The 26,239-nt window shown below is 39.4% G+C and overlaps 1 protein-coding gene across 3 annotated transcripts in view; it reads right to left on the bottom strand.

The window, feature by feature from the left end:
• pacrg (PARK2 co-regulated) overlaps positions 1-12,119 on the bottom strand; it is a 147,947-nt gene extending 135,828 nt beyond the window's left edge. For 2 of the 3 annotated variants that reach the window (XM_040042192.1, XM_040042194.1), the window contains exon 1: positions 11,893-12,119. In XM_040042192.1, the coding sequence (XP_039898126.1) occupies positions 11,893-11,958 (66 nt within the window). In that variant the 5' untranslated portion in view covers positions 11,959-12,119. The remainder of the gene's footprint in view (positions 1-11,892) is intronic. The other variant, XM_040042195.1, reaches the window with a different exon arrangement.
• Positions 12,120-26,239: the final 14,120 nt, after the last annotated feature.

Below are 26,239 nucleotides of genomic sequence, written 5' to 3'. Positions count from 1 at the left end.
GACGACGATCGTAATGAGCAGAAGTGGCTGGAGCAGAGGGGGGTTGCTGGGCCGTGATGTGGATCACTTCTGACAGTATCAGAGTACTTTTCCCTTCCAGCTCTTCCCTTTCCCTGCCTTCTCCAGCTTGCTGCAGCAGAGCTGTTGCCTCCAGCACACCTTCAACTGGGAGCACTTCAGCTCAGCTGGATGTAAGGCATGAGCTAAATAGCAGAGTAATCCTCAGTGGAATTTCGAAGGGAACATACACACTGCTTCTAATCTCAAAGGGTTTGCAGGTTTACTTTCTTGGCACCGGGTGAAGAACACCACAGCCCTGGAGCACCATCTATGATGTTGGCTGCTGTGCTTTTTAAACTGCATCCATTGCGCTGCTGGTGCTGCTTTGCTCTGCCCTACCATCCCTTTTCTCTTTACAGAAAGCATCTAGTTAATAAGCATTGTGACAGACACATTCTTTTACATTTAAACACATTTGTTTTCTAAAAATCATAACACGATTTCAAATGCTGTGTTCCACTAATGGATAGCAGATTTTGTTATTGTCCTTGAGGGGTTACAGATAAAAAGGCCTTTTTGGTCTCTGTGCTGGTCAGCAAAATTCAAAAGGTCAGGCCAATGTTTTAGCGTGATGGCGATTTTAAAAGATTTTCAAAGTAGGGGGTGGCGAAACAAAGGCCACCACTTGGTATTATTGGATTGGAACAACTGCGTTTGTCAGATACATTGATTTTTTTTGCCACTGGTCCCTATTATGTTGATGTAGGCAGTATGCGAGCTGTCACACATGACCCTGTAGTCAAGTTCATAACGCACACTTAACATCGGACAATTAGAAGACTCAGAAGAGGCCATTCTCCTCTGGCAAGGACAAGTCAGTGCGACGGGTGATAATGATGGAGGATGTGTGTATGTCATCTAATATCTCATCAGTGTACCACACTTGATCGCATCCTCATTTATATTAAAGTTTGTCCCTGTCACAAGCAGGTATATTCTAAATGCACACACACATAACAGTATGACTTAATGTTGAGGTAAAATTATGAATACTGTTTTCAGCTATGAAAGAGTTCTTAACTGATAATGAGCCAAAGCACACGCTTAAAAAAGATGGCAAAATGCAGACAAACTGGATTTAAAAAAAGTGGTCACAGACTGAAACTAATAGTAGTTTAATGGGCACACAATGTACACCACTCAAATCCTGCTGAATGGAAATTAACTATTTGGAGCATTTCTAATTATGATTTTAAGGACTGGTATTTAGGTCATATAAGTCACATAAAATAGATTATTATGGTTTATGAGTAGAACCGGTATATGCCTGGAAATGCTCTGACCATGCCATTCCTCATGACACCAAAGATGAAGGACTTAAAGGAGTGAGCAGGGACTGCGGTGCGACAATACAACCTTGTCCAAAAGAGGACACCGGAGAGAGGGTGCAGCTTCTGAAATACTGTCAGTATAACATTTTGGATGGCTTTGTGCAAAGGAATGTAGCAAAAAAAAAAAAGAAAGTGAACAGAGCACTGCGATTTAAAAGGTTTATTTAAAAGGATTTATTTCTTGCTTCCTTACTGTCAGTCATTTTCAGATGTCTATCATGAGGTAAACATTTTGAAAGCTGCTCAAAGCACAGTATAAGCCCAATCAAGAAGGTTTATTGCATAAACCAAACAGCAACTCAAACAGAAAACACATTACGTGAGCAAAAGCTAGCATTACAAGATATGTTACAGTTTCACAGTCAGCCACCTTTACTCTGAACCACCACACACAAGCCTACTCATTGTAAAATAGAATTCAAATCACTGATTTTTTTCCCCCTCAGACAAACCTGTAAATCTGACTTGCTTATGTAATCAAGCAACCTTGCAACTCTAGGCAGTAGCATGAAAGGTTCTGGAAGTGGCTACTTAGTGTGGTTTATCCATTTGCTGCACATGTGAAAGATCCTTGGTTTGATACTTGGAAAAAAAAAACCTAGTGCTGGTCCCAGGCCTTGATAAATGGGAAGGCTGGCTCAGGAAGGATATCTGGAGTGAAAACTGTTATTGTTTATTGTTCCTGAAGGACAACAAACATGTGGTAGACTCAGCAAAAACCTGCCAAAATGGGCCAGGGACATGGTACTATGCAAACAACAAAGACTGAGTTATAACTATAAGGAAAAGGGATTTTATTTTATGGCAAAGTCTGCAAAATTGTTTTTATCAGATTTTATATATACGGTTTTGGGGATGGCTAAAACAGTTATTAAATAATGTTTTAAATGAATTTTCCACAATTAAGTGTGAGCAAGGTCTTAAAGATGACTGTTAAGTGACAAGGACTTCTAAAAATACTTTAGTTTATCCTAGGAACCACAAGTAAGCAGTTTGTGTCTCAAAAATAACTCCAATATTCCTCACAATGTGACTGGAGGCCAAGGTAATGCCTTCCAAAGTAAGCATCTGGTTTGAGGTCCTGCAGGCCTTTATGTCTTTAAGATATTCTTGTAACCTAACTAAATAGAAAGACAAAGCTGGGTATAATTTGGATATCAATGAAAATATATGTGTGAAATGATCAGGACCCACACAGTGTTCAAGTGTCACTTCTAAGCACCTTTATTTTTAAATACTGCGTTCCCACTGCTTCTGCACTGTATATATTCCACCACAAGGCCAGCTTCCCAGCTCCTTTAAACACCACACACTAAAAAGGGGCAGAGTTCATTAGTTGTAATCCCTCTCACCTGTCCCCACCGTCTTCCCGGCACAGCCTCATGAGCCTACTGTACCACCCCTCCACTGCCGCAGAGCCAGAGACCACACCCGTGCCATGCCTATGTCTTCTAATAATGCTACCTAAGCTGAGCATGTACCATGTAAACAGAACTGGTTCTTCTGGTGACCCAGTGGTTATCACTGACTGATTTCTAGGCCTGCTTGATTGGGGTTTTATTAATCAATTTTACAGTGACTTCCAGCAACTTCCACTCACAACCATTTGGGAGAAAATCAATGTGAAAGCTGTAAAATACCCTGTCTTACAGCTTAGAACAGACTTCACTGGCAACATATTAAGCAAAATATGTTAAGAAAACACATTTTATGGTGATTCCTGATCATTTCTAGCAATTTTGTACCTAACGAACAAAAAGAAAAAAAAACTGGCTGTTTTTATACAAGGACACTGCTCATAGAAATGGCGTAGGTCTAGATGCCCTCAGTGATGGTTATCACATGACATAGGGCTAATTAACTCTTGAGCCGAAAATAGAGGCCCTGCAAGGAGCAATAAACATTCGCTATTAAACACTATCTAATTAGAATTCAAGCTACAAGGGCATGAAGGAGAACATAACAAACACAGAGGCCAGTATAATTGTCAACCAAGCTCAGAGGAAGGCAAACATAATAGATATAATCAGCTGAGCACTTCCTGTAAGGTCATGATAGAATGTTGTGGAAATACTTCCACATATCTGACTGAAGTTTACTGACGGTGTTTTTCCTCAATCGCGGAAAAGGTCACAGACATTTCAGCAGACGTGCACTTCAGACGCCATGATATCAATTATAACCTAATCTATTTGTTGATACCTGGCGAGAGAACATGAATCAGAGAAACTGCTTTTTGTAAGTTCTGCCAAATTTACCCTGAGCAGGAATGTAGATCTTCAATGTGATCTAAAATCCAGGATCAAAGCAAAGTTTCAAATGGGCATTGCAGAAGCAAACTTTTTTTCTCTTTTAAGGTGACTTTAAATTAGTGGCATTTCATGGATTTCATCTTTATATAATGCTTAAAATGTATTGTCATTTCTATGCAGTATTTCATGCAAAGAACAACATACGAAGTTATGAGGAAAACTGTAAGATGCCCAAGTCAGCCAATGTTTTGTGCGCTTAAGACCTTTAGGCTCCGTGGTTGATCGATAGTAATGGAAATGCCAGCAGGCCTCCAGAGTCCGTTGCCAATTTAACCTTTTTTGTACCATGACTCAATTCTTCCTCAAATAACCCAGCTGTTTGCTGGGATGGACTGCAGGCTTGTGGTGCTGATAAGATGAACACACGGGAGCGAGGGAAGGGAAAGACGGATACAGAAAAATAGTGCGTGTGTCCCTACAAGTACTGCTGGTTTAGAAAACATTTCCGGGAGGCAGTTCAAGTGTGGCGGCCAAGCAGATGGGTGAGGACATCCAACTTTGCTCAGTATGCCTTGCCTTGCATAGGCAAGACACAACACAGACACAAAATACCTGATTGTGCTTCATGGGCAATTTATGGCTCATGCTGGGCACATTATGAGTCTCTGTGTCAGTAAACGTGTTCAGAGTGATGGGGAAGAATGATTTTGATGGCAAGTGAGAGTAGTAAATAGGCAGATTCATCTTCATAAAAAATTTCAAGGATTCAATCTTGGTCAAAAAGGAAAAAAACTGCTGCTATCGTTTATCTGAAATAGCCTCATTTTTATTTCAGACTCTTATTGTTGTCTTATTGTGTTTGCTATGATTATTCCACCCTATGGTGTTTTTCAGTGAATCGGGTTTAATCATTTTAAATCAAGCTTTAACTAATGCACATAAAGCTATTAGAAAAACTTTGAAATCTTCTAAGCAAATCAAATTTGAGACAGCATTTTAACCAAGTTTACATCACATTTTTAAAGTGAGATTACATTTAATCGAGTTGTACTGAAATTCTACATTCATTTAAAGCCCTAATCAAGGATCAATTCGAAGCTGTCACTTGTTTAATTTGTTCAGATGGATTCATTTATTACGATGACACTCTGGGGCTAGAGCATCGAAAACAAATAGCTAAGATGTGCATATACACATCTCTGACACACTCTCTACAAAGCATCCTTCCAAACCATCCACTAAAGCAAATTACTATGATACAATACAATTAAATCAAAATGCATCTATGCTCTGTTGCTTTTTAATTTACTGTCATTATTATTTAATTGATTTAGTTTACGATTTAGAGTGCATATGAAGTAATAGTCTGATAGCCCATTGTTTCTCTACATAAATGTTTTCATCTCCAGAGTGCTGGCTGGTTGAATAAAGCTTCTGAAATGAAAGAAAGAGAGAACAAGGGAGAGCAAGAGAATAGCAGGGGAGACTGTATAAGGGGCTGAGACATCTGCTCAGGTATATAATGATTATGCTGCGGGGGAAGGATAAGATATGGAGGTCACGTTTGCTGGCATGGAGTATCCTATCTGTCCCCTGAGGTTAGTGGGGTGAAAAGGCAGGATGACGGCAGGACTGGGGGATTGGAGTTAGCGGATAGTGGGGAGCCTTGTATGAGTCTTGGGGACACTGTTTGCTGGCCTTGGTTTTACCACAGAGACCAAGTAAGCAGTAAATGAGTTGTGATTTTTCAAAATCTATCATCTCAGCAATCTGCAGAGCATTGTTACACAAAAGTTGAGGTTGGGCTCTAGTGTAGATTGTATCAATTTGCCCTCTAAGGTGAACTGTGCAGCAGAGCATGAGAGGGTTGTGTTCATGTACTTGAGCATGTATTACGTTGCAGAGATTCAGACAGGTGACATATTGAAAAACCAACATTAACTGTCGCTGTAAGGTGTTGGATGACCACATGGATTTGAGCCCCTTGATTCTTCTTCTACTTGCAAGGATGCAACACATTGTTTCCAAAAGACATGCCATCATTCTGTGTTTCATATGTTAGCCCAAAATTAAAACTTTTTAAAACTAGGTGGAACTGTAGGGACACACTGAAGATGCAGCTGGTTATTGTGCTGTTATTTCTTTAAGTTTATGAAGTATTAAGTATTAGTTAATCTGAGAAAGAGTGGTTGCACCTAGGGCTGGGCCATATCATACCGTTCATGGTATGATATGGCCCGGGGGGTTGCACTAATAAAGTTGTGGAGTAAGGTATTTTGTCTCGCGTCAATTATATCGTCAGTTATATCGTTATTGCAAATTTTCAAATATATATCGTGATAAATATTTTTGGCCATATTGTCCTGCCCTAGTTGCACATCCTTTGGCCTGTCCCTTGGCACACGAATCTCCAGATTTAGATCTTGATTTTGTGCAAATGTGAAAAAAAAAAAAAAAAAAAAAGGTACCTCCAAAAATTGCCTGGTGCTTTTTAAAAAACTTTATTGCTCATAAAAGAATCATTACTTATGATAGGTATAGCATATTATTTACTAAGACTATTGCAGACTATTATATGAGTGTATGAAATATGAGTGCAGAAATGTTTGAAACTTTCTTTTATCACCTCAGAAAGGAGGATTTCTCTAGATAAAGGACTTTGTGACATCTAAGACCTTGAAAGACCTCAGAGCTGAGGTTGGTTAAGTATAAAAGCAGTACACACAGAGAGGAAACATTGCAGGATGTGTGATGGCAAAAATCCAACAAATTACAGACTACATATATCAATCTCAGGGCATGACAATCATCAGAGGTCATATATTCTACTCTAATTTAATCTTCAGTATTCGATAAATCAATACCCAACCCAGAAGACAGATCTGTGAGCTCAATAGTTATTGACCAATGTTTTTATTTTCAGAATGGTATTCATGCAGCGAGATGTAATAACATGCCCTGATTAAACACCTTTGACTGGTTGCCCACATCTCTGACTCTGACAACTCAAACAAGGTTGACTACAGAAATCTGCTTCTACCAAGTATATACATAGATACTTAGTTTTGTGAATCTCCAGAATTTCACTGCAATACTTGTTCTGTCATTCCATTCAGCCACAGCATAGGTGATGAACAGGAGCTCAAAGTTGAACCAAAAACACCTGAGAGGAGGAATTGACTGTCCTCCGGGCTCAAGCAGCTTCTCCTTATGACAGGGAAGAAGGTGAGGCAAAGATACACTCTGCCACTCAGAACAACATGTGCCACAAAGTTTGGAATCATAAACCCAAATACAGTTCATAGCTCCACTGTGCGAAGCATTAGCGCTAACGAGCCAGATGCTAACTGTGTTTTAAAACGGTTGAACGAAAAACTAAGTTCTAACTGTTAAGGACTGATTACACCTGTGCCAGATATATATAAAGATATATGTAAAGAATGTGGTGGAAGAGTATATTAATTATTGTTTTCATGCTTTATTTCTCTTTTATGACAATATTTTATGACAAAAATATTTCCATATGATCCTGAAAATAATTTGTGATGTGTATCATTCACTCACACCATTTTTGGGGGCATTTCTTTCCATGTAAAGTGTGTGTAGTCATATTCATTCATTTTTCTGCACTGCACAGCTGTTTGCAGTCTCTCTCCAACCTGTTATTTTTTTCTTGGTTTTTTTTTTGTTTGTTTTGGGTTTTTCTTTTTGTCATCAAGCCAGAATAAGCCTCTGACACAGAAAATAACAGCTTTGTTGCCCTCTCTGTATGAAGCGTACAGTGACGACCTCCCACCAGAATGTAAAGTGCATCTTGTTTCTCTTTGAATGCTTGAGGATGAATCACTGGAAAAAAGAAAAAAAAAGGTGGAAGGGTTTCAGGGGCCTGTGCTATTGATTCAATTTCTATAACCACAAATACTTTAAAGCATAATAAGCCTATGCTTCAAGTCCCCATACCCTTTCAAGGCTTGAAATGGCCTTGTCGTTACCTACAAATCACAGCTCTCCGCAAAGCTGCCCTCTCTGGAGTGAAATGTCCGTGACCACGGGGGACAAAAAAAAAAAAAAAACAGGGAGCAAGAGACACAAGCAAGCCCCTGAAAAATGTAATGGTTTTTGTTGAAGATTTAGCCAGTGGTATGCCGGTGTGCGCGTATCATTCATGTTCCAGACACAGCAGATCCTCTGGGGAGATGGTGAATATTAAAGGGCTTTGCAGGAGCCTTCCTCATGAAAGCTCTTGACAACAGATTTGTTTATGACCTTCAAGAAAGGAAGAGCGAGTCAATGATAGCTCTACACAGCCTCTTTTGCATCTCAAGGTGGACGCGGCTACAAAAAAATAAAAGGCAGCTGTGGCTTCAGGTTCAAGTATTTGTTGTTGTCATCAGAACTGTGCGGCCCTTCTGCAAATATTCATCACATATAGGCAAGATGTCTCAGACCTGAGAACCAAAAACCTTCTGACAAAATGTTTTAAAATGATGCTCATATTCATTCAAGAATGCCACACTTTCCAATACAGTACCATAAACGGCCATGAACCAACTCAAAGCTGTCAACATAACAGCTTTACAACAATAAATCTAAATGTAAGGAATTCTTTGAACTTACAGATGAAAGAAAAGTTTTCATTTTTTGTACTAATTCAGCATGTCATTCAGCATATTGTCATGTTTTTTAGTATGCACCCTTTAAGAAATAAGCTCTAATGAAGAGCTTTGTGTTCTCTAGGAAATAGGGCTAATTGTCAGAGCGTTTGGGGGGAAAACAGTCAGATTTAAGCAAAATATAAACATTGTGGTTGCCTCTGACATGCTTTGCCTTTAACCAGCTGCCACTGCCTTTGTGCCAACCGAGAACAACTGTAAAGGCAACAATAGCCCTTTGAAAAGGGACAGGTTTTGTTTAGTTTTTTTTGATACACCCTGTATTTACAATGACAGAGCAAAAGCTCCTGAAGTCAGGAGGGAGGGGAAGGTTGTGGGATCATTTGGCTGTTTGCTTTCAAAAAATATAGTTTACTCTTGTTGGCTTCAACAAACGTACACCCTACCTTTAATGATCCTTTTTGTCTGGCAGGTAGGCCAAGACCCTGACTTTTAACAAGCTGGTTAAAGTGCAGCCTGAGCACTGAATCATTCCAGTTAATCTTCCAGCCTTGCTTGACTCTGGAGACTTTTCGTGGGTGAACTGGAGCAACTTTTATTAAAGCTACATTTAAGTAATCTGACAGTGTGTGACTATGACACCACTGCTTGTGTTTAAAGAAGACCTATTATGCTCATTTTAGCTCTGAATTTTTATTGTTGGACTAGAGTAGCTTTGCACTCAGCATTCAAAATGAATCATTACTTATGTTGTGCTGGTCGTTGGTGCAGTTTATCCTTTGTGTGAAACACACATTCAGCCTTTTACCAACTTCCTTTACATTTGCTTCCATTTGTAAACAGAAGGCTTGACCAATAAGATCACCCTTTTTGGGATTTCTACCTTTTTTGACATAATATGGACCCAAGAGTAAAAAAAAAATGGTAAAGTGTTAATTCTGGCCTCATTCTTTGAAAGTTTGACAATGTTTTAATTAAACAAGCATAAGTGCATATGCATGGCTATATGTATACCACATACGTTTGGGTCATTATTATGCATCTGATTAGGCACACTGTTCTGCATATAGTTAAAGCAACGAGTCTATCTGCTTTATCTGCTTAACAGAAGTCTATGCATTTCACTGTTATTTCAGGGAACTGATAAAGAAAAGTCATTTAAAAATGTTTAAAATTATTTTAATACACTGTTTTTTTCCTTTGCCGGGCACTGGAATTGTTTGTGATGCAGTAAAACCCCTGTATATGTCACTGAAATAAAAGGAAAGACATTTAAATGTTCAATGTGAGACATCCCAGAATAGCAAAGCACAGCATAACTTTACTCCTCAGACACAGTAGTTTTTGAAAAACTCATTAAAAAGACTCCAGTAAACTATAAGTTATTTAAGTAAAATGATATGGAGTTCTGCACAAGACCGCAGTCAAGCCCAAATAAAATTAGATTTGGATTTTAAATAATAATCTATTTCTGGCCAGACAAAAACTCGTTTTACTGACCAATCAATAAAGTCCATGAAGTCAATAGAGACTAATGTCCACTGCCATACAACCTATTACACGTTCCTGATCCATCTTCATTTGCAGTAAATGAGAAGAAGAAAGTCTTTCTTTGGAAATTAGTCAAGCCCTTCAACAGTTTAACTACACTTGAGGTCCCAAATAGGGACTTCTCGACAAGGAAATCAAGATTCAGGAGGTTTCTTGTTTTTCTCAGTGTAAGACAAGAGGATGTACAAAAATAAATGCAGTTCCTTTTCTATTTGTAGCAAGGCAATCAAAAACAAAACTATACGCTTTTAAGCTCAAACCACGTGCTACACACAACTCCACCACCCCACAAGCCCGTTAGTCTATAAAAGGAAAATGCTGTTATAAAAAAACAGCATTTGCATTTTTCTTAGCACACGGTTTCTGCGTTTCATAGCATCTAATCATTGCCATATAGCTTCTGAATGGGCTTTATAAGTGTCATTTTAGTCCATAAATGTTATTGGATAATTTTAGAGTTCCCAAATGTCCATGTTTGTGTGAAACCCACTCAGGCTTGTCTGACCAAAAGGGTTAGGCACACACACACATACATAGAAGACAGATACAGTAGAATAATGGTTGAAGAGTTTGTTCAGGCATTCTAATTTTTCCTATTGCTACCTCAACTCTCTGGATTGATTTGTGCACAGAGATTTTGCCGCAGAGCAAAAAATAACAGACCATGCAATTTCTGGAAAAATGGTGGTAGGATTGTTGCTACCGCCAGTCTTGACTCTGTGGCTTGCTGCAAAAAAGTTGGAGATAAATAGGTAGACTGAAAAGCTGAAGAGAGATAGCACTTGATATTAAAAACATAAATCAATAGGGGGTATTTATTTTGAAAATCTGTACCCCCTAAAGCGGATAAATGTGTATAACTGAGGTCTGCTGTTTTCAAAATTATCTGAGTATTGTGTTCATTGTCCGAAGTTAACTGTGGCTGCTTTATTTTTCTTTTAAATTTCACAGCATGAACGCATCATGATAACATCCACTAAATAACTGAAGACATTTATTTAGAAAAGGTGAGACTCCTGTTCAACTCTTATACTTATCCGGGCTGTAATCAACAGCAACACTTCCTGTGTGAAACTGTGGTTTTTTTAGTAGATTACAAAATTTTAAAGCATATTGGCTATTCATTAAGGGCTGCAATAGGTTGGCGACCTGTTTAGAGGGTACCCCTACCTCACACCCTATGACAGCTGAGATAGGCTCCAGTCCCTCCGCAAGCCTTAAATGGCTAAGTGGAAGAACATGGATGGATAAAATGGTCTTCTTTTGATCAACTGTGTTCTTTTATTCTGAAAATTTGACAATGACCTGTTCCCTGCTGTTAGTCACTGCCAGGTTCCTTACTGCTAGTTGTCCATCAGTATGTGTGTGAGAAAGAAGCAGACAGGAGGCTCTTTGAATTGTGAATGACAGCTTAAATAGTCTAAAACTGGAGTATGATCTCAGCTGGAATTAGATCAATAGCTTGAAAACATTTGTTTTCTTTTCCCATAGCGTTTATAAATAACTTTAAATTGGTTAAAATGTGTCTAATACCATTTCTAGCAGATCCCTATAGTCATATTTAAACATTTGTCTCAGACAGAGACAAACATTTGTCAGGAGGTAGTGCAGATTGTCCACTAATCAGAAAGTTGTGTTATGTTTAATGCTAGACATAGCATTTAAAAGGATAGAATAAAAGCAGTGTGTCAAAGAAGTGCTCTGGGTGCTCAGTTATAGCAGAAAAGCGCTATATAAGTACAAGTCCATTTACCATTTAATGTAAAGAAACATGACAAGTACAAGCCAATCGGGAAGAGAGGAGATTCAACAAGCCAGTGAGGTGAATTAGATTCAGTTACTTCCTGAATATAACACTATATGCCAGTTCTCTCCAGCTGTAGCAGGTAAAGTTACAATGATAATGACATTCAATGTGACTAACTGTATGTAACCAGCTCTATACATTCTTCCGTAATGGGCTTGGCACTTCTCTCACAAAATTGATTATAAAATGCAAACCGTAAATTCTCCATCCCTGGGCTTCCAGGATGAACGCTCCCCACTGCTACTATAGCTAGTGCTAACTGAAACAACTACACTCACCACTGCGTTCTTCAAAGTGGCCTTTACGGTGAAGCCCTCTGCGTTTAGCTCCGTCTTCCTCCTCATTGCCACAGCTTTTATTGGTGGAAGTCCAAATTAACGAAGGGCAATGTTGCTGCAATTACTAATTATTCTACGCGGCTCTAAAAACTTGACGCCTGTTGCGTTCTGTAGTGGTTGCTATCAACTTCTGAGACGCTTAGACCCGGTTGCCCCGGAGACGTGTGCGCCTCCTTGTTACCATAGAAACTATGGGGCGCCGCTGAAAATATGCAGATCAAAGTGTCGTGGTTAACCAGGGGCTGAATATTCACAATAATAGATTTAGGTTTTTTTTTTCCCTTAGTAATATATAATGTTATTACGATAATACTGTTACAGCGACAAAGGAAACGAGGCTACTTGACCTTACTGGAAACTCAAAAATAAAATAAAAATGAGCTATTCTTAAATAACTTATTTTTAGTGTGTTTTTTTTTTTTCATGATGGACATTAGATGGCTCATTTCAAGAGCATGCAGATATAGGTTTTCCATGATTAGAAAACATGTTTTTTGTTTTTTTTAATAAAACAGAGTTTTTCATGGTGAAGTGTTGAGGATGAATTCAGTCCTTGTGAAAAATTCTTATAAAAGATACTGCTCGATAATTTTAAAGTCCTTCAGGCTCAGACATCTCTCATCCTCATTAATGCTTTTATCTGTGATGTTCTGGACCTGTTGCAGAGCCTTGGGTTGTATGGGCTTGTGATGTCTACAATTGCCATGACTTTTATTCCTCATCTATGTTAAAAACAACTAAAATGATCAGCCTTGGTTTCCTTAAGAGGTGGGGTCATGTCTGAGCTTTCCTCACCAGTGTGTAGATGGGATGGCAGCATGACTGGTTCTTTACTATTCTGAGCCTCACCTGTTCCATCTCAGCCATACTGATGCAAACAGGGGTGTGTATCTTGTCCTCCTTTCTTCTTAGTTCATCAACCAGCCTCTCAGTTTTGCTGATGACAAGCAGTAAGTTCATCAAAAGTTACTGATTTGACAAACTCTTACCACTCTTTCTGGTTGGTGGGTTAATCCACAGTCTTCAATGTAAAGGGATAATGCATAGTAAATGTGCATTGAATGGGTCAAACAACCCGTCAAAAGATCTACAATGTTGTTGATGTCAGTAAGTCAAATTAGTGTTCTCATCGCTTCTTTTTAAACTACTCTGCTGCAAATGTCAAAAAGCTGACCTGCACTCAAACAGGATGACCTGTCTTTTCTGTGCTCCTGCCACAACTCCCAGGCCACTTCAATCTCAGCCACGCGGGATCGATAACACCCTCAGCTCATCATGCAGTAGACGCTCATCCAGAAGTAAATACTTAATGATGCTCTTTGTCTGGCAGGTAGACCAAAGCCCTGACTCCCAATAAGCTGGTTAGAGAGCGGCCCGAGCACTGAATCATTCCAATTTAGGGATGTGGCACTTTTAATCTTCCAATATCGTTTTTGCTTCTGGAGACTTTCTTGGGTGAACTTGTGCAACTGTTATTAATCTTCAGTGCACAGGCAATTTCTCTAAAAGCCCCTATTTGTTTTTTATGGCTCCATTGAGAGAGGAGGGTATAGCAGCAGGGAGGGAGACTGTAAACAAGGTATGCAGGGTAGGCAAGTTATGTCCCTGTCAGCATTCAATGCTGGTCTCTCCTTCTTTCTCCACTCCCCCCTCACCATCTCACTACCTCACCACCCAGAGGATTAAAAAGAGGAAGAGGGGAGTTTTCAGAAAGCAAACTGAGCAAACTGGAGCGTCAGCATGAATTCAGCTGGACTGAGAAATGATTGTTCAAACAGCGCTGGCTGCGCTATCTCACTTTTCTGAGTGTGCTGAGACGACTGGAGCTGGTCTTTTTTTTTTAATTGTAGAAACAGACCTTTCAAGAAAGGAGCGTAAAAAAGAAAAAAGAAAAATATTGCTAGTTCATCTTGGTACATGTATGTAAATGTGCATCTGGATGTCAGGCTAACAGTGTGGATCAATACACGGGTCAAGGTAATATCTCAGCTTCTTACACCCTGTTCAAGGACACACACACTGACTGCAGTGACATTGACTGACACAGAGAAAGCACATTTGCATTTCTTTTTTACACTAATGATGCATTGTGGATAACCATATGGTTTGGCTGGTAGGGAAAGAATGAGGGAGACACATCAGTATTAAAAAGGGACCGCAATACATTCTCCTTTGATGAGTATGTCTTTATTTTTTATGCATCTGCACTATCTTCATTGTCGTGGTGTCCCCGGTTTGATCTCCAGCTCATTTTCTAGGCCACCTTCAGGCTTGGCAACCATTGTCCACTGTGTGAGAAAACAGCAATTATGATATCATTAGAGAAGAAACTGGTACCTACAAAGCACAGGACCCAGAGGGGGCCAGCAGACGAATCTCAGTAGTAAAAAGCGACAGCAGAGACTTTGCTGCATTGTCAGTTGCCCCCCAATTACAATGAAACAAGACAAACAGCCATTAGAGTAGGCCATTAGGCAGTAGGGGAGAGCGCCCAGGGCCTTGTTGGGTATAACACTTCATCAGGTTGTGAAAGTCACACAAAGCATACAAGGTATGTGGCTGAGATAAATGCCTTCCACTGTAGGAGTGAATCTGGATAGTTGCATGTTCTATTTCCCACTGTGTTACATTTTTATGACTATTAACTAGACATGAAAAATACAACCCAAGCTATATTTATGTCCTATAGAAATACTATAGAAGAGATATATTAGATATTAAGACCTAAAAAAAAGCGAAGTTCAATAGAACTGCACTATTTTAATAGCTCGGTTAAGTCCAATAGATAATTTAGTCCTCCCAGTAGGAATATCATTAAAATATTGCAGTGATTTGTGTCCTGATCTCTGCCACATCCTTACTTCTCCCCCCTCATGTTCCTGGTGTTTTTACCTTTGTTTCCAACATGGCCATGTGTGTATCTCTCCCACAAACTGTGTGTGTCTGTGTGAGTCTGTGTAGTAAGGACATGGCAGAGAGCAGGACACAAATCACTGCAATATTTTAATAACATTCCTGCTGGGAGGACTAAATTATCTATTGGACTTAAGAGTGCTATTAAAATAGTGCAGTCCTATTGAAATTGATCACAAGGAGAGATTTTCAGCTTTTAATAAGTCTAAGAATCACAAGCCCAGAAGGTTCAGAACAAGTGCACTGAAAAGTAAACATCAGTAGATATAGCTTAGGTGGACTGGGGTACAGTTTTAAGCATCAGAAGTCCTGCTTTTATATTCCTCTGCTTTAATAGTGTTATGAGCTGTATGTGAAAACAAACACTGATAACTTCTTTGGCAGAACAGCGTCCTAATGGCCACTGAAACCCCAGTCTGAAGCCAGGTGCTTCTGTTTGGAGTTTGCATGATGCCAAATGGGCAAGTCTATTACCTGGTTTCTCTCAATATGGAGGGCCACTGTGTTTACTCGCCAGGTGCCCAGTGTATCCTGGAATAGGCTCCAGCCCATGACCCTGACCTTGAAAAGTTTAGATATGAAATGAAATAGTACGACTGACTGACTCGATAAACATCCATTCTCTCACTCCAGAGGAGTTTTTAACGACATGTAGATGTGTTAGAAAAATCACTTGCATAATGTAATGTGTTCTTCTGGACATAAGGCTTCACAATAAATGTACTTATGCATTACACCAATTTTGAGAGGTAGGAGATGAACAAAATGTATTCCACTGAAAATAGCTGAACATAAATGGGTTTCATTTCTTGAAAATAAAAAATAAAAATCTTCAGGGAATCTTTAACTAATCTATGCTGAGCGTGGAGTGTCTTCAGTGTAATACAAAACTGTCACCACACCAGGGGAAGGGGGGTGAACTGCTTTTGGAGAATGTGAGAGAAGCAGATTTGACCAGCTTTGACTGTTCCCAGTACTCACTGTGCTTGCTGATGAATATTTTTCTTCAGTTTTGCATGCACAAAAATACTGATCATTTTCATTGCCTGTAAAACGGAGTCTTGAACTAAGTCGCGATTACAAACACAATCGGACAAAACAAATAACACTGAATTAGCTGTGCTTTTCATGTTTTTATTGAACACACAGAGTAATCACACAGTGCAGGCTGGAAAAAGTAACCTCTATGCTAATGTCTCTTCCAATGTCCGCTTAGAGTCATGTGTTGCGATTAGGAGATTAGGGGTGTGGGTCGTCAAAGTGTCCCTCCCTATGACTAATGGCTTACAAAGAATGGTTATTGAAGTCTGCTTTTAAAAAAGATTGTTTGGGGTGAACAACCATGTCTTTTATATGATCTTAGAAAAAGTGTTATACCGAAACAGAAAGATGGAAATGACCCTAAAAAGCATGTTTAAAGCCATTTTTGTTCATCAATCCAGAATAAGACAAAAGAGCAATGAGTGGGAAACTTCAGGATCTTATTACTCTCCCTAGGAGCTGGTGTCCTGCAAAGACCATGAAAGAAGTAAAAAATAACCCCATTGGCAAAAGAAAAAAACAAAAACAGCAAAGAAATTATTCATCTTGCACAGAGATGCTAAAATCTGTGTTCATGTGCCCAGTATAAGAAAAACACAGAATAAAAATGATGTTAATGGAAGGACATGCCAAATAAAATGAATGCTCTCCAAAAAAACCATTTTTTTTCCATTTATGTGGACAAATTTTTCAGCCGGCACCGGGACTGTTTGGTCACTTTATTCAGTAAAGACATTAAAAGCACACAAGTGAGTTTGTGTGTCATCATTGTAGTCAGGTTGTGTTTGACTATTACTGTGAACTATGAAGATCAGACCACACTTTTTTACTAGTCTTTTTCTTGAAACTGTAGCTTCAGATATCTGATGTGCTGATACTGCCCAAGCTTCCATTATGACCATGACGTAAAAACAATTTATAAAAAAAATAGATAAATAATCCAATAAAAACACCAACCATATTCTTTAATGGGGAAGCTTTAGAGCACAAAGTTTGGAGAAGCGATGGATTACTGGTGTAATGCCCCTTTTGTTCTGATCTCTTGAAAATGCCTCTCTGAAAGCCATCATCAAATACTGTCGTAAAACTGCAAATGTCAGAAATACCCTAAACACAGCACTGCGAGCTTTGTTTTTGTACCAAACAATAGCAGTTTGGGTATCCAGCCTGTAGTCTGTTATCCCCAGAGCCCTGATAAATCCAAAGGCATAGATCTCTTCAAACGGCGGGGCAGTTGCCGAGAATACTTGATATGGGCACAGAGTTGCAAGGCCTCAGTCACAAAGCCACAGTGTATTGATCTTCATGCATTATAGAAGCAGCTTTGAGGCCAGCTGATATTGGAAGTCATGGCTTGCATCCCCGAAGAGCATACAATCTAACATGCCCACTGGACCATCCCAGCAATAATCGGACACATGCCCAGATTATAAACATATGGGTAATAAATTCTTTATAGTATCAAAGCACTCTGGTTGATAAGTGTTCTCCTGATTATTTTTCTCGTTGGTAATACAGATTTTTGATTCACATGTGGCATGTTTCTCTTTGATACTGTCAAACATCGACAGACTTTAATCTAAACAGATTCCGGGTCACTGGGTCACAGCGGGACTGTTAGACTTTTTCTGCCTGAATCATTAAAGTAAATGCATCGAATGCCACATGCCTCACAGTGTGACCTCGCTGGTGGTGCTTTCAGCAGCCTTGGCAACACCTAAGTCTCCAGAGAAAGCAGCTTCACTGTCGCCCACAGGTCAATGTCACACGAACCTGAATGTGTGAACAGTGACACCAATGATCCCACCGGGACAGCCAGCTTCTTCTCCCCACCACTCCACTGTGGACTCAGTGAAGTGCGGGGAGTGAAAGAGAGCGAGGAAAAGGGATAAAGGAAGTTTGATATTGACAGAATCTGCTTTTGAGAGCTCATCTTTAAGGGTCAAAACCACCAGCTTAATGTGAATAGAAGGCCAGGGTGAGTGATTTCAAATGTATTTTCACTTTTGAAATTCTTGCTTTATGCTGGTGTGTGAATGTGTGGGTGAGGAAAGGTGAGCTTTTTTTTTTTGTCAATACTAAAAGCCTTGCCACTAACTGTCAGATGATGAAATTTCAAGGATCATGCCTGACATGCATTGCAGTTTTCTATTTTTCTTCCGCTTTGTTTTGGTTAACTAGTGGATGTTGAATGTAATCAGATGTAATTGAATGTAGTCGAATGCAGGCAGGCGTTGTGTTTTTAGAAAATATGTTGAGTTTAAGTCTAATTTGTAGCATAAAAACATGTTTAGGAAGCGGAAATTGTGTCGTCTTGTTACTGAAAGATTTTCTTTTATCTCTTTCAGAAGTCTATGAAAGCTTGTTTCTGTCACTGATTGTTATTATTTATTTCATTGCATTTATTTTTTGTTTTCTACCATCTATACATACGAATTTTGGGTTATTTCACATTAGACCACCACCAAATAATATAAAAATTATTTCTAGTGTTTTTGTAACGAGTATGTGCAAGCTATTTAACTAAAAAGATATTTTAAATGGTAAAATTTCTAGAATTTCTAAAATATTTGTGTTTTATTTTTATTTTTTTTATGTTAGATGGTCTAATAAGTGTGTTAAGCTCTAGATTAAGTTAAAAATGTAAAGATGTTAAACCCAAATTTGGGTAAAAAGGAAAAATCAGTGGTCAAAGCTTACTTAGAAGACGGCTGTTTCTGTAGATCATAATGTAAGTCAACTAAATGTTCAATCACCTGCTCTTCCTGTGGGTCTGAGGCTCTCGCAGTCTCAGCCTGCATGTGTGTGCAAGTGCTGGTAGCAAACAGAACGATATGTCACTCGTTATGCAGTCTGCCAACTGAAAAACAACATAATCACAGTGAAAGCGCGATGTGACATGGCCAAATCAGCTTTAGCAGATCCTGACTTTAATGCACCATTTTGTTTGTGAAAGAAGAAGAGGAAATGTAAATATTGACAGCAAACAGTTTGATAATGATCTAAAAACAGGATTGTGGATGATAAAACTTTTCCGCCCATAAATTACATTTTCAGATTTATCCGCGTTTGCGTAAGTCTAACACACTGTACATAGTTTGATAGTCTACATTTTGTTTTAATCAAACTATTCATATGGATCCTGCTCTTCGTCATTCACAACAGCACATGTGCATACAGAACATCCCCGTGGCGACGAACTGCGTACGGCGGAGCAAACGCAATTTGGTTTAATTTCGGAAAAAAATAACAGCAGCCTTCTCATTCACCTGACTGATCTGCCTGTGCTCGCTGTTTAAAACATTCAAATGGAGAGAGACAAGCATTTTATAAGGCCTGTATTTTTAAAAAGCAGATTCCCCTAAGTAAAGATGATACTGAGAATCTCATCAAATAAGGGCAGATGGAGGTAGTGAAAAGGGGACAAGAGGAGTGTGTGTCCCCCCCGAGAGAACTGGAAAAGTCATCTCTGCTCACATCACATCTGCCTCTCTTTTCCTGGAGCAGGAGGCTTAAAGCCTTCCTCTCTGCTGTTTCTGACATCTTGGCTCTGTTAATTGCAACATTTGCAGCCGTATTGGTATTCAGGTTAGACCCTGGGAACAGATGGCGTTTAACTTTAAATATTATTAACACTTCCCAGAATTCACGGCACTGGGTGTGGGGGTTATGAGGACAAGCAAACATGCAGGTGAAATGAGCACAATTAATCTACCAGCATCAAAGGAGAAAATACAAATTGGGGTTATTTTCCAAGTGTCACCACTTGCTTTGATGCTTTTTCTTTCACAACCACCAGCGTTTCTATTTTCACATGTTTAATCTGTGCATCATTATTTATGTTAAGAGTAATTTGTTATCTAGAGAAGGCAGCAAATATTGCCGATGACACTGAAGAGATCCCTTTAATTAAAGGAATAAAAAAGTTACCTTTTGGATAAGTGAATATGTCTTCTTAGAGCTAATGGGGAAAAAAAGTGAAATATTTTATTTGCCCACTTTGAAAGTCACAAAATCACGAGTACACTTACACGCTACGCTGACAATGAGAGCATGACATTCAAAAATGTCTTATTGAAGGAGGGAAAAACGACTCCGAAAAGCCACTGTGCGAATATAAGCCCCGCACAGCCTCTTGGTGAATGTGCATTCTGTCCATCTAAATCGGTTTTTGAAATGGTTTTGAAATATATATGACAGCCTATCTGAGAGGGTCTGCAAATGCACTTAACTTTCGGCTGGTAGGAGAGGTGCCGGAGAGGTGGGATGACATGGAATGACTGGAAGGCACCACAGTGGAGAGGAGGAGTGAACATCAGGAAAAGAGAAGACAGTGGAAAGGGAAAAATAAAAGCACGCTGTTACTTTTACACAGTGTAGGGCAGAGTGGCTGCTTTTGATGACAGCCACAGGGGGAGTAGAGTGTGTGTACCTCCGTGTGTGTGTATTCATGCAAGAGTGAGTAACTATATTTCCCTGTTTGAGTGTATTTGTGTTTCTGTGTCTGCTTTTGTGAGGAAGACAGAGTGAACTCCTTTTTTTTTTTTGGATGTATGTGTCTGTTCCAGTGTGTGGGAGTGTTTGTGTACCAAGGAAAGGAACAGAAGCAAAAAAAATAATACACCAATATGAGTGAAAGAGGGCGATGTTCTTGAGCACGCACTGACATGTCACATCGTATTTGTCACATTTGAAGGGAGAGCACCCCGTAGTCCCTTGTGCCTTGACCCTGCAGAGTTGGGTAGTGTTGTCTTGCTCCAGTCACACAACAGCCACCATCTCTGGGACTGCGGGGCTGCAGATCAGTGACCCTCAGCAACCCCACTGGCATTACTGTAACGCCCAACAACTGTCTTCTTCTCATGACAAATTCACTGAATATTGAACTGCGTGACCTGATATCACCCTGTTGGTGTTTCTGCAACATCATAGTTAATTCATATCCATTAGTACAATCAATTGATCAGCTGACTAATATTGTGACTTGGGGGAAAAACAACAAACATGGGAAAAGTGTGTTTTTTAGGGCTTTCTGGATAAATGGTTTTCCAACATATAGTTGTGAAACATTGTAACAGGGTCTAAAATTACTCCTGAAATCTGAAAATCAGTGAAAACACCAAGTCAACAACATCCAAAAATAGTAAATCAACTTTTCTATTACTTTTGACCCCAATTTCCTGGGTGAAAGTTTTTCCACCCAGTCTCCAATTTTGTTTGTACTTTTACTACTACCATATTGTATTCTTATGCTCTTTTTCTCTGAATCACAGAGCTGTGAAATCAAAGGTTATTGGTCAGTTGCAATTACAGTATTGTGCAACATTAATATAAAGTTGCAGGAACAACCTCAAAAAAGTCAGAAAAAATCAATAAATACAATATACGATTTTTGTTCGTCCTTGTCTGTTTTGTTTTCTTGTGTTTCAGTGACGTAAGTTTTGCTCTCTCAGACAGAAAAAAATATTACAAGCTAACTATAATCTTCAAAGACGGATGGTGGTCACACCCCTAAAAAAAAAAGAAAAAAAAGATGTTTCAGAGGACTACAAGGAGACAGATAACTAAACATGTAGCTGATGTTTTATATAATGAGATGTCAGTACGCTTTCTGTTTCAACTACAGAAGCAGGACACCTGTCAATACATTCCTGAAAAGTCATATCAAAAACATACTAATTAGGCAAAACTCAAATTCTATGGACTTGCTATTTAATAGTTTAAACTTGGGAGACAGTCCAAAATAAATGGGGCCCTATGCAGCTGCAGACCGGAAACAGTCATCAACAATCAAACAGCATTGCACACCCTCTACATGCTGGTCATCAGCTTGTTCGCACACTGCTGTGGGATTGCATCCCATTTGTTGTAAGTCAGCCAATGTGGTTGTGTTGGTTACTTTGGCATGAAGAACATGCTCAAGTTGATCCCTACTCCCAAATTCTGGAAGAACTCCCTGCTCTGTGGGGGCGAGTTCAGTCCCAGACTCATATGGGATTGTCACTGGTTGCAGAATCTCATCTTGATATCTCTCTATACGTAGATTGACCCCAGTGATGACAAGCCTTGTTTTTGCAGTCAGGGAGATTCTGCAGATCTGTAGAGGACTGCCTACAGTTCCTGAGAACTCACAGGGTGGAGAAATTGTCTTCTTGTTGTGTCATCTTCTTGGGACTTTACAGCCTGTCTCTGACATCCCCTGCTGGAAGGAACGTGACCTTTGAGTTGGTGATGGTACAAGGGCTCACTTCAAATAATTCTGCAATGTGGTTTTGCAGGACACCAGTTTGAAGTACCTCTATGGCATGGGCCTCATCCAGATCAGTCAAACATGGCAGCAGATTTCAACTGACCACTGTTGTGGGGTCCATTTCCCACTGGTGTTGATAATCAGGTGCCAGTCAGGTACCTAGTTGTCAGCACCTGGGGTATCAGAACCTAAAAACAAGAGTCAATAGCGTAATAAGCTGTTTGGCATTGGCAGAGAAGATTTGGCATGTTTTTTATGCTTGTTACCCACATGCTCAATTCTGCTGATCAACCCAGAGATCTTATAAATGTGACATCATTTAATGGGAAATAAACAGGTTTTCCAATGGTATAAGATTTTTTGCATTGTTACAACAAAGATATAACCAAACACAAATTTGAAAACAGCAAAACATCAAATTCCCCATCAAAATTAGCAATCATTTTCAGCTAATTGCTGAGCAAGTACAATGCTGTTTGAGCATTCCCCGTCAACAATGCAGAACACCCACTGAAATGCTGCCGGTCTAGAACCATAGGAGGTTATTAATCTATGAATAGAGGTGATTGCAGTCTGGCTTCAGGTGAATCATCTGCTCTTCCTTTTCAGTTCTTAACAGGTGCAAGAGTAACTGCTTTAGTTACCCTGGAGACAGCGATTTTAAAGGGCAGACGAATCCGCTCCCAGATCAGTCGGGTTAATGGGAAAAGGCTAAGCTTTGCTGTAAAGTGCATGCTGCCACAGCAGAAAATGACATTTTGTGACAGCCTTGAGCTTCACATGAGACAAGCAAATGCTGCTTTATGTTTATTTCACCTTGTTGGACATTTATGTGCAATCTTTGTATCAATTTCCACAATAGCTGTATTTTAAAGCTTAGAAACCTTGTGCATTAAATGGACTCTAAACAATACAAACAGACGGTAGCTCTTGTGCCTCACCTGAATTCTCTTATGCTTAGCTCCTTCCCCAGACTCATGTGTTATTTACTGTTCAGACTTTATATAGGCAAAAAGCATCTATTATTCTACTTGTAGCTTCATACTGCAGGCATCTTTGATATGTCAATTTACAGCAATCACTGTGTTTAAGCTGCAAAGTGGTGCTTAGACAGTATGCCTCAGTAGCAAGGCTATTACTGAGCTACTGGAAAACAATGAAAGGCTGAAAGTTTCCTTCATAACTTGAATCCTTGGATCCAGAATCCTGATCCAGATCTTGGATCATGATTACTTTGTGATTTTGTGTGTGTGTGTGTGTGTGCAAAATTCCTGAATCCTAATCCAAATCAGCTCCAAAGTTTTAACAAACAAACCCCTTCTTCTTAGAAGTGATATTGTTTTACTGTAATCAGATTAGAGTTCAGATTTTGCCCATGGTGCAACTTAAAACAACTCACTACATTATCATATCAGTCAGTGCAGTTGGATAAACAGACTGGACAATGTGATGTTTTCTCTGGGCCAACCTCTGGGCTCCTTGTCAAAGTAATTACGCAAATCAGCCTCTGCAGTTTATCCTTGTGTGCAATGACCAGACATGCCAGATACCTTCACAGTTCTAATTGATAGAAACATATTGCAAGCTCTCGCCTATTATCACCACTGCCTCCTACTCGAGGCCCCCCTCGTAAAAAGTGGCTGATGTTTGTTTTCAGTGCTTTTTTATCCTTTATTTCATATGTGTACATCAGTTCTTCATTAACTGCCTTTTTATACAAACTATAGACAGGGGGTTAAAAGCTGTTTTCTGGTGCGAATCAATAGTCCAACATGTGCTGTTACCATACGTGGCTTTAATTTAATTAGCAATAATCTGTAATCTGCACAGCACAGTAACCAACCATGCATGCAACATAATATACCAACACTAGTCAGATGCTACATGTGATCAGAATGTTAAGTTGCACTATCCATAAAGTTACACAGACCTAGAGACCTGCTGGCAACCATCTGGCAATCACCAGGTGCTAGGGAAAAGTATGTTCCAAGACCAATTGGCAAGTGATCGCACCAGTGTGAAACTGGTCAAAAAGAGGTGTACAGTGCAGCTCCTTGCGAGTACTTTGGTCACTTGTCAAAGTAATTACACAAATCAGCCAGCAAACCTCCAGCTAGACATTGCTGTGGTTGCCTGTAATTTGCATGGAAGATTTTGTCTGCAAAAATTCCAAGCTGCTTACCAAGCAGCACTGAAATTGTGAAAAGTGCACTGCAAACCAGAAAAAGAGATATCAAAGTGAAAGTTGCACCTCTTGAAATTTGTTGGCTGTAATTTTTAATCTGAAAGTGAAAGTGATTGAGTCACACTTTTTCAAATTCCACTGCAGCCTGGAGATTAGAATGGCAAGTGTTTGTAGACAATTTGGCATCTTCTATAAAAACTATGGGCAGCTGTGACAATCTACTGGAGTCCAATGCAATTACAAGAAGGTTTTGGGTGCATTGTGTTCTCTATGGCCAATTTTACCTGGAAACAACCAGCAACCTCCAATACTGGCCGATAGGTTAGGGAATAAACATTTTCTGATATAATAGTAACAGTCCTCCCACTGTTTTTCAATACAAAGTCCTTTTTTGATTATATGCTTGAGGTTCTCCTTCACTCTAAGAAACCACTGATCCTTTAACTTTAATTTAGAGGAAGAGGGAAAAAGTTGCAGAACTCCAAATAGAGGGAATGTAGAGGGGATGGTGAATTTGTTGGTGTGCAGAAAACTTTCAGTGCATGCTTCTGTTCACTCTTGTGACCTGATGTGTGGCCTCTTAGCTAAAGGTGGTGCAAAGACCCACTTCTCATCAACTGTCGTGATCTTGTACAAGAATTGTGTCAGTTTGATACGAGATTTCATGTTTTGTCCTGGGTAAATGAAAAATATATGAACATATGAGCTTAATGAAGTTGCAAAATGTTTTCAGGTTTGTATATAGGAGAGTTACAGAATTAAGACAATAAATTTAAGATATAGTACGCAAAGTATAGCATTTAAATAAGAAATTGCTTTACCTATTAACTTTGAAAAGCGATTATATTCCCACATTGCATTTGCAGCTTGTCATCACTTTTCAGTTTATGGGAATTTCAAGCATTTATAAAGGAAATAACCCAATAAAGATACAATGACTATGACTTTGATTTTGAGCTTTAAAAGAACAGCGTTTCACTGTCGAATGAAATTATATACACTGGCAGGTCGATACTTAAACATCCTGCATTGTTGTGTAAAGTTGCTTCTTAAGAAATGTATATGGAGAGAAGAAATACTATATTTCCTTTTTGATTTGTGGTAGGATTTAAGGGCATGCATATTGGTCATATATCTGCCATTTATCCTGCCAATAATTCCATCACAGCAAAAAATAATTCCCTGTAGGATGATTGACTTGTAATTGTAGCCATGACTCTTAGTGTGTCCCTCTTTTCAGGACTTGACTGAATAATTTATGCATGAGTAAAACGATCAGTTGTAAAGCTTTTAGATCCAAGTGCAGTTTCCATTTTTGCAATAGCATCCTTCAAGGGTCATGGCCTATGTCTTGTTGTACGATACCAACTTGAAAGACTGAACGGTGGATGAAAACAGAATAATAAGGAGGCTTGGAGAGACAGTCGAGGGGGAAGACAGATTCAGTGTGAACAAAGGGAGTAAAAAAACAAAAGACAGAGTGACAGAACGGTGGGAAGTATATGCTGTTTGTCAGCGTAAGGAGAGCAAATTGTCAGTTTTTGTGCTGCATCAGTGAGTGATGGCTGCCATTATCCCACCCAATGGGCATTAGCAGGCAATATTAGCATACTCTTTCCACACCCAAATGAAACAGACAGATTTCTCCACGGTGAGAATACCTAGAGCCAGCATTGGAAAATGGGGTGTGAAAGCACACGAGGCATACAGATTGGCTGGGGTATAAAAAGAGAAGCTTAAAGAGACTAGGTTAGGAAAAAAGAAAAGAAAATAAAGAGAGGAGGAAAGGAGCAGGTGTCACTGCACAAAAAAGACAGTGCCTTCTTGGCACTGTCTTTTTTCCTCTCAGAGAAAGAGAGGAAATTAGAACAAAGGAACCGAGTGGCCCTGCTGTTTCA

The sequence above is a fragment of the Simochromis diagramma genome, unplaced genomic scaffold (genome assembly GCF_900408965.1).
Source record: "Simochromis diagramma unplaced genomic scaffold, fSimDia1.1 OVJJ01000304.1, whole genome shotgun sequence".
Lineage (NCBI taxonomy): Eukaryota > Metazoa > Chordata > Actinopteri > Cichliformes > Cichlidae > Simochromis > Simochromis diagramma.
Note: the sequence above shows the minus strand (reverse complement) of the source record. Positions and strands in the feature narration are given on the sequence as shown.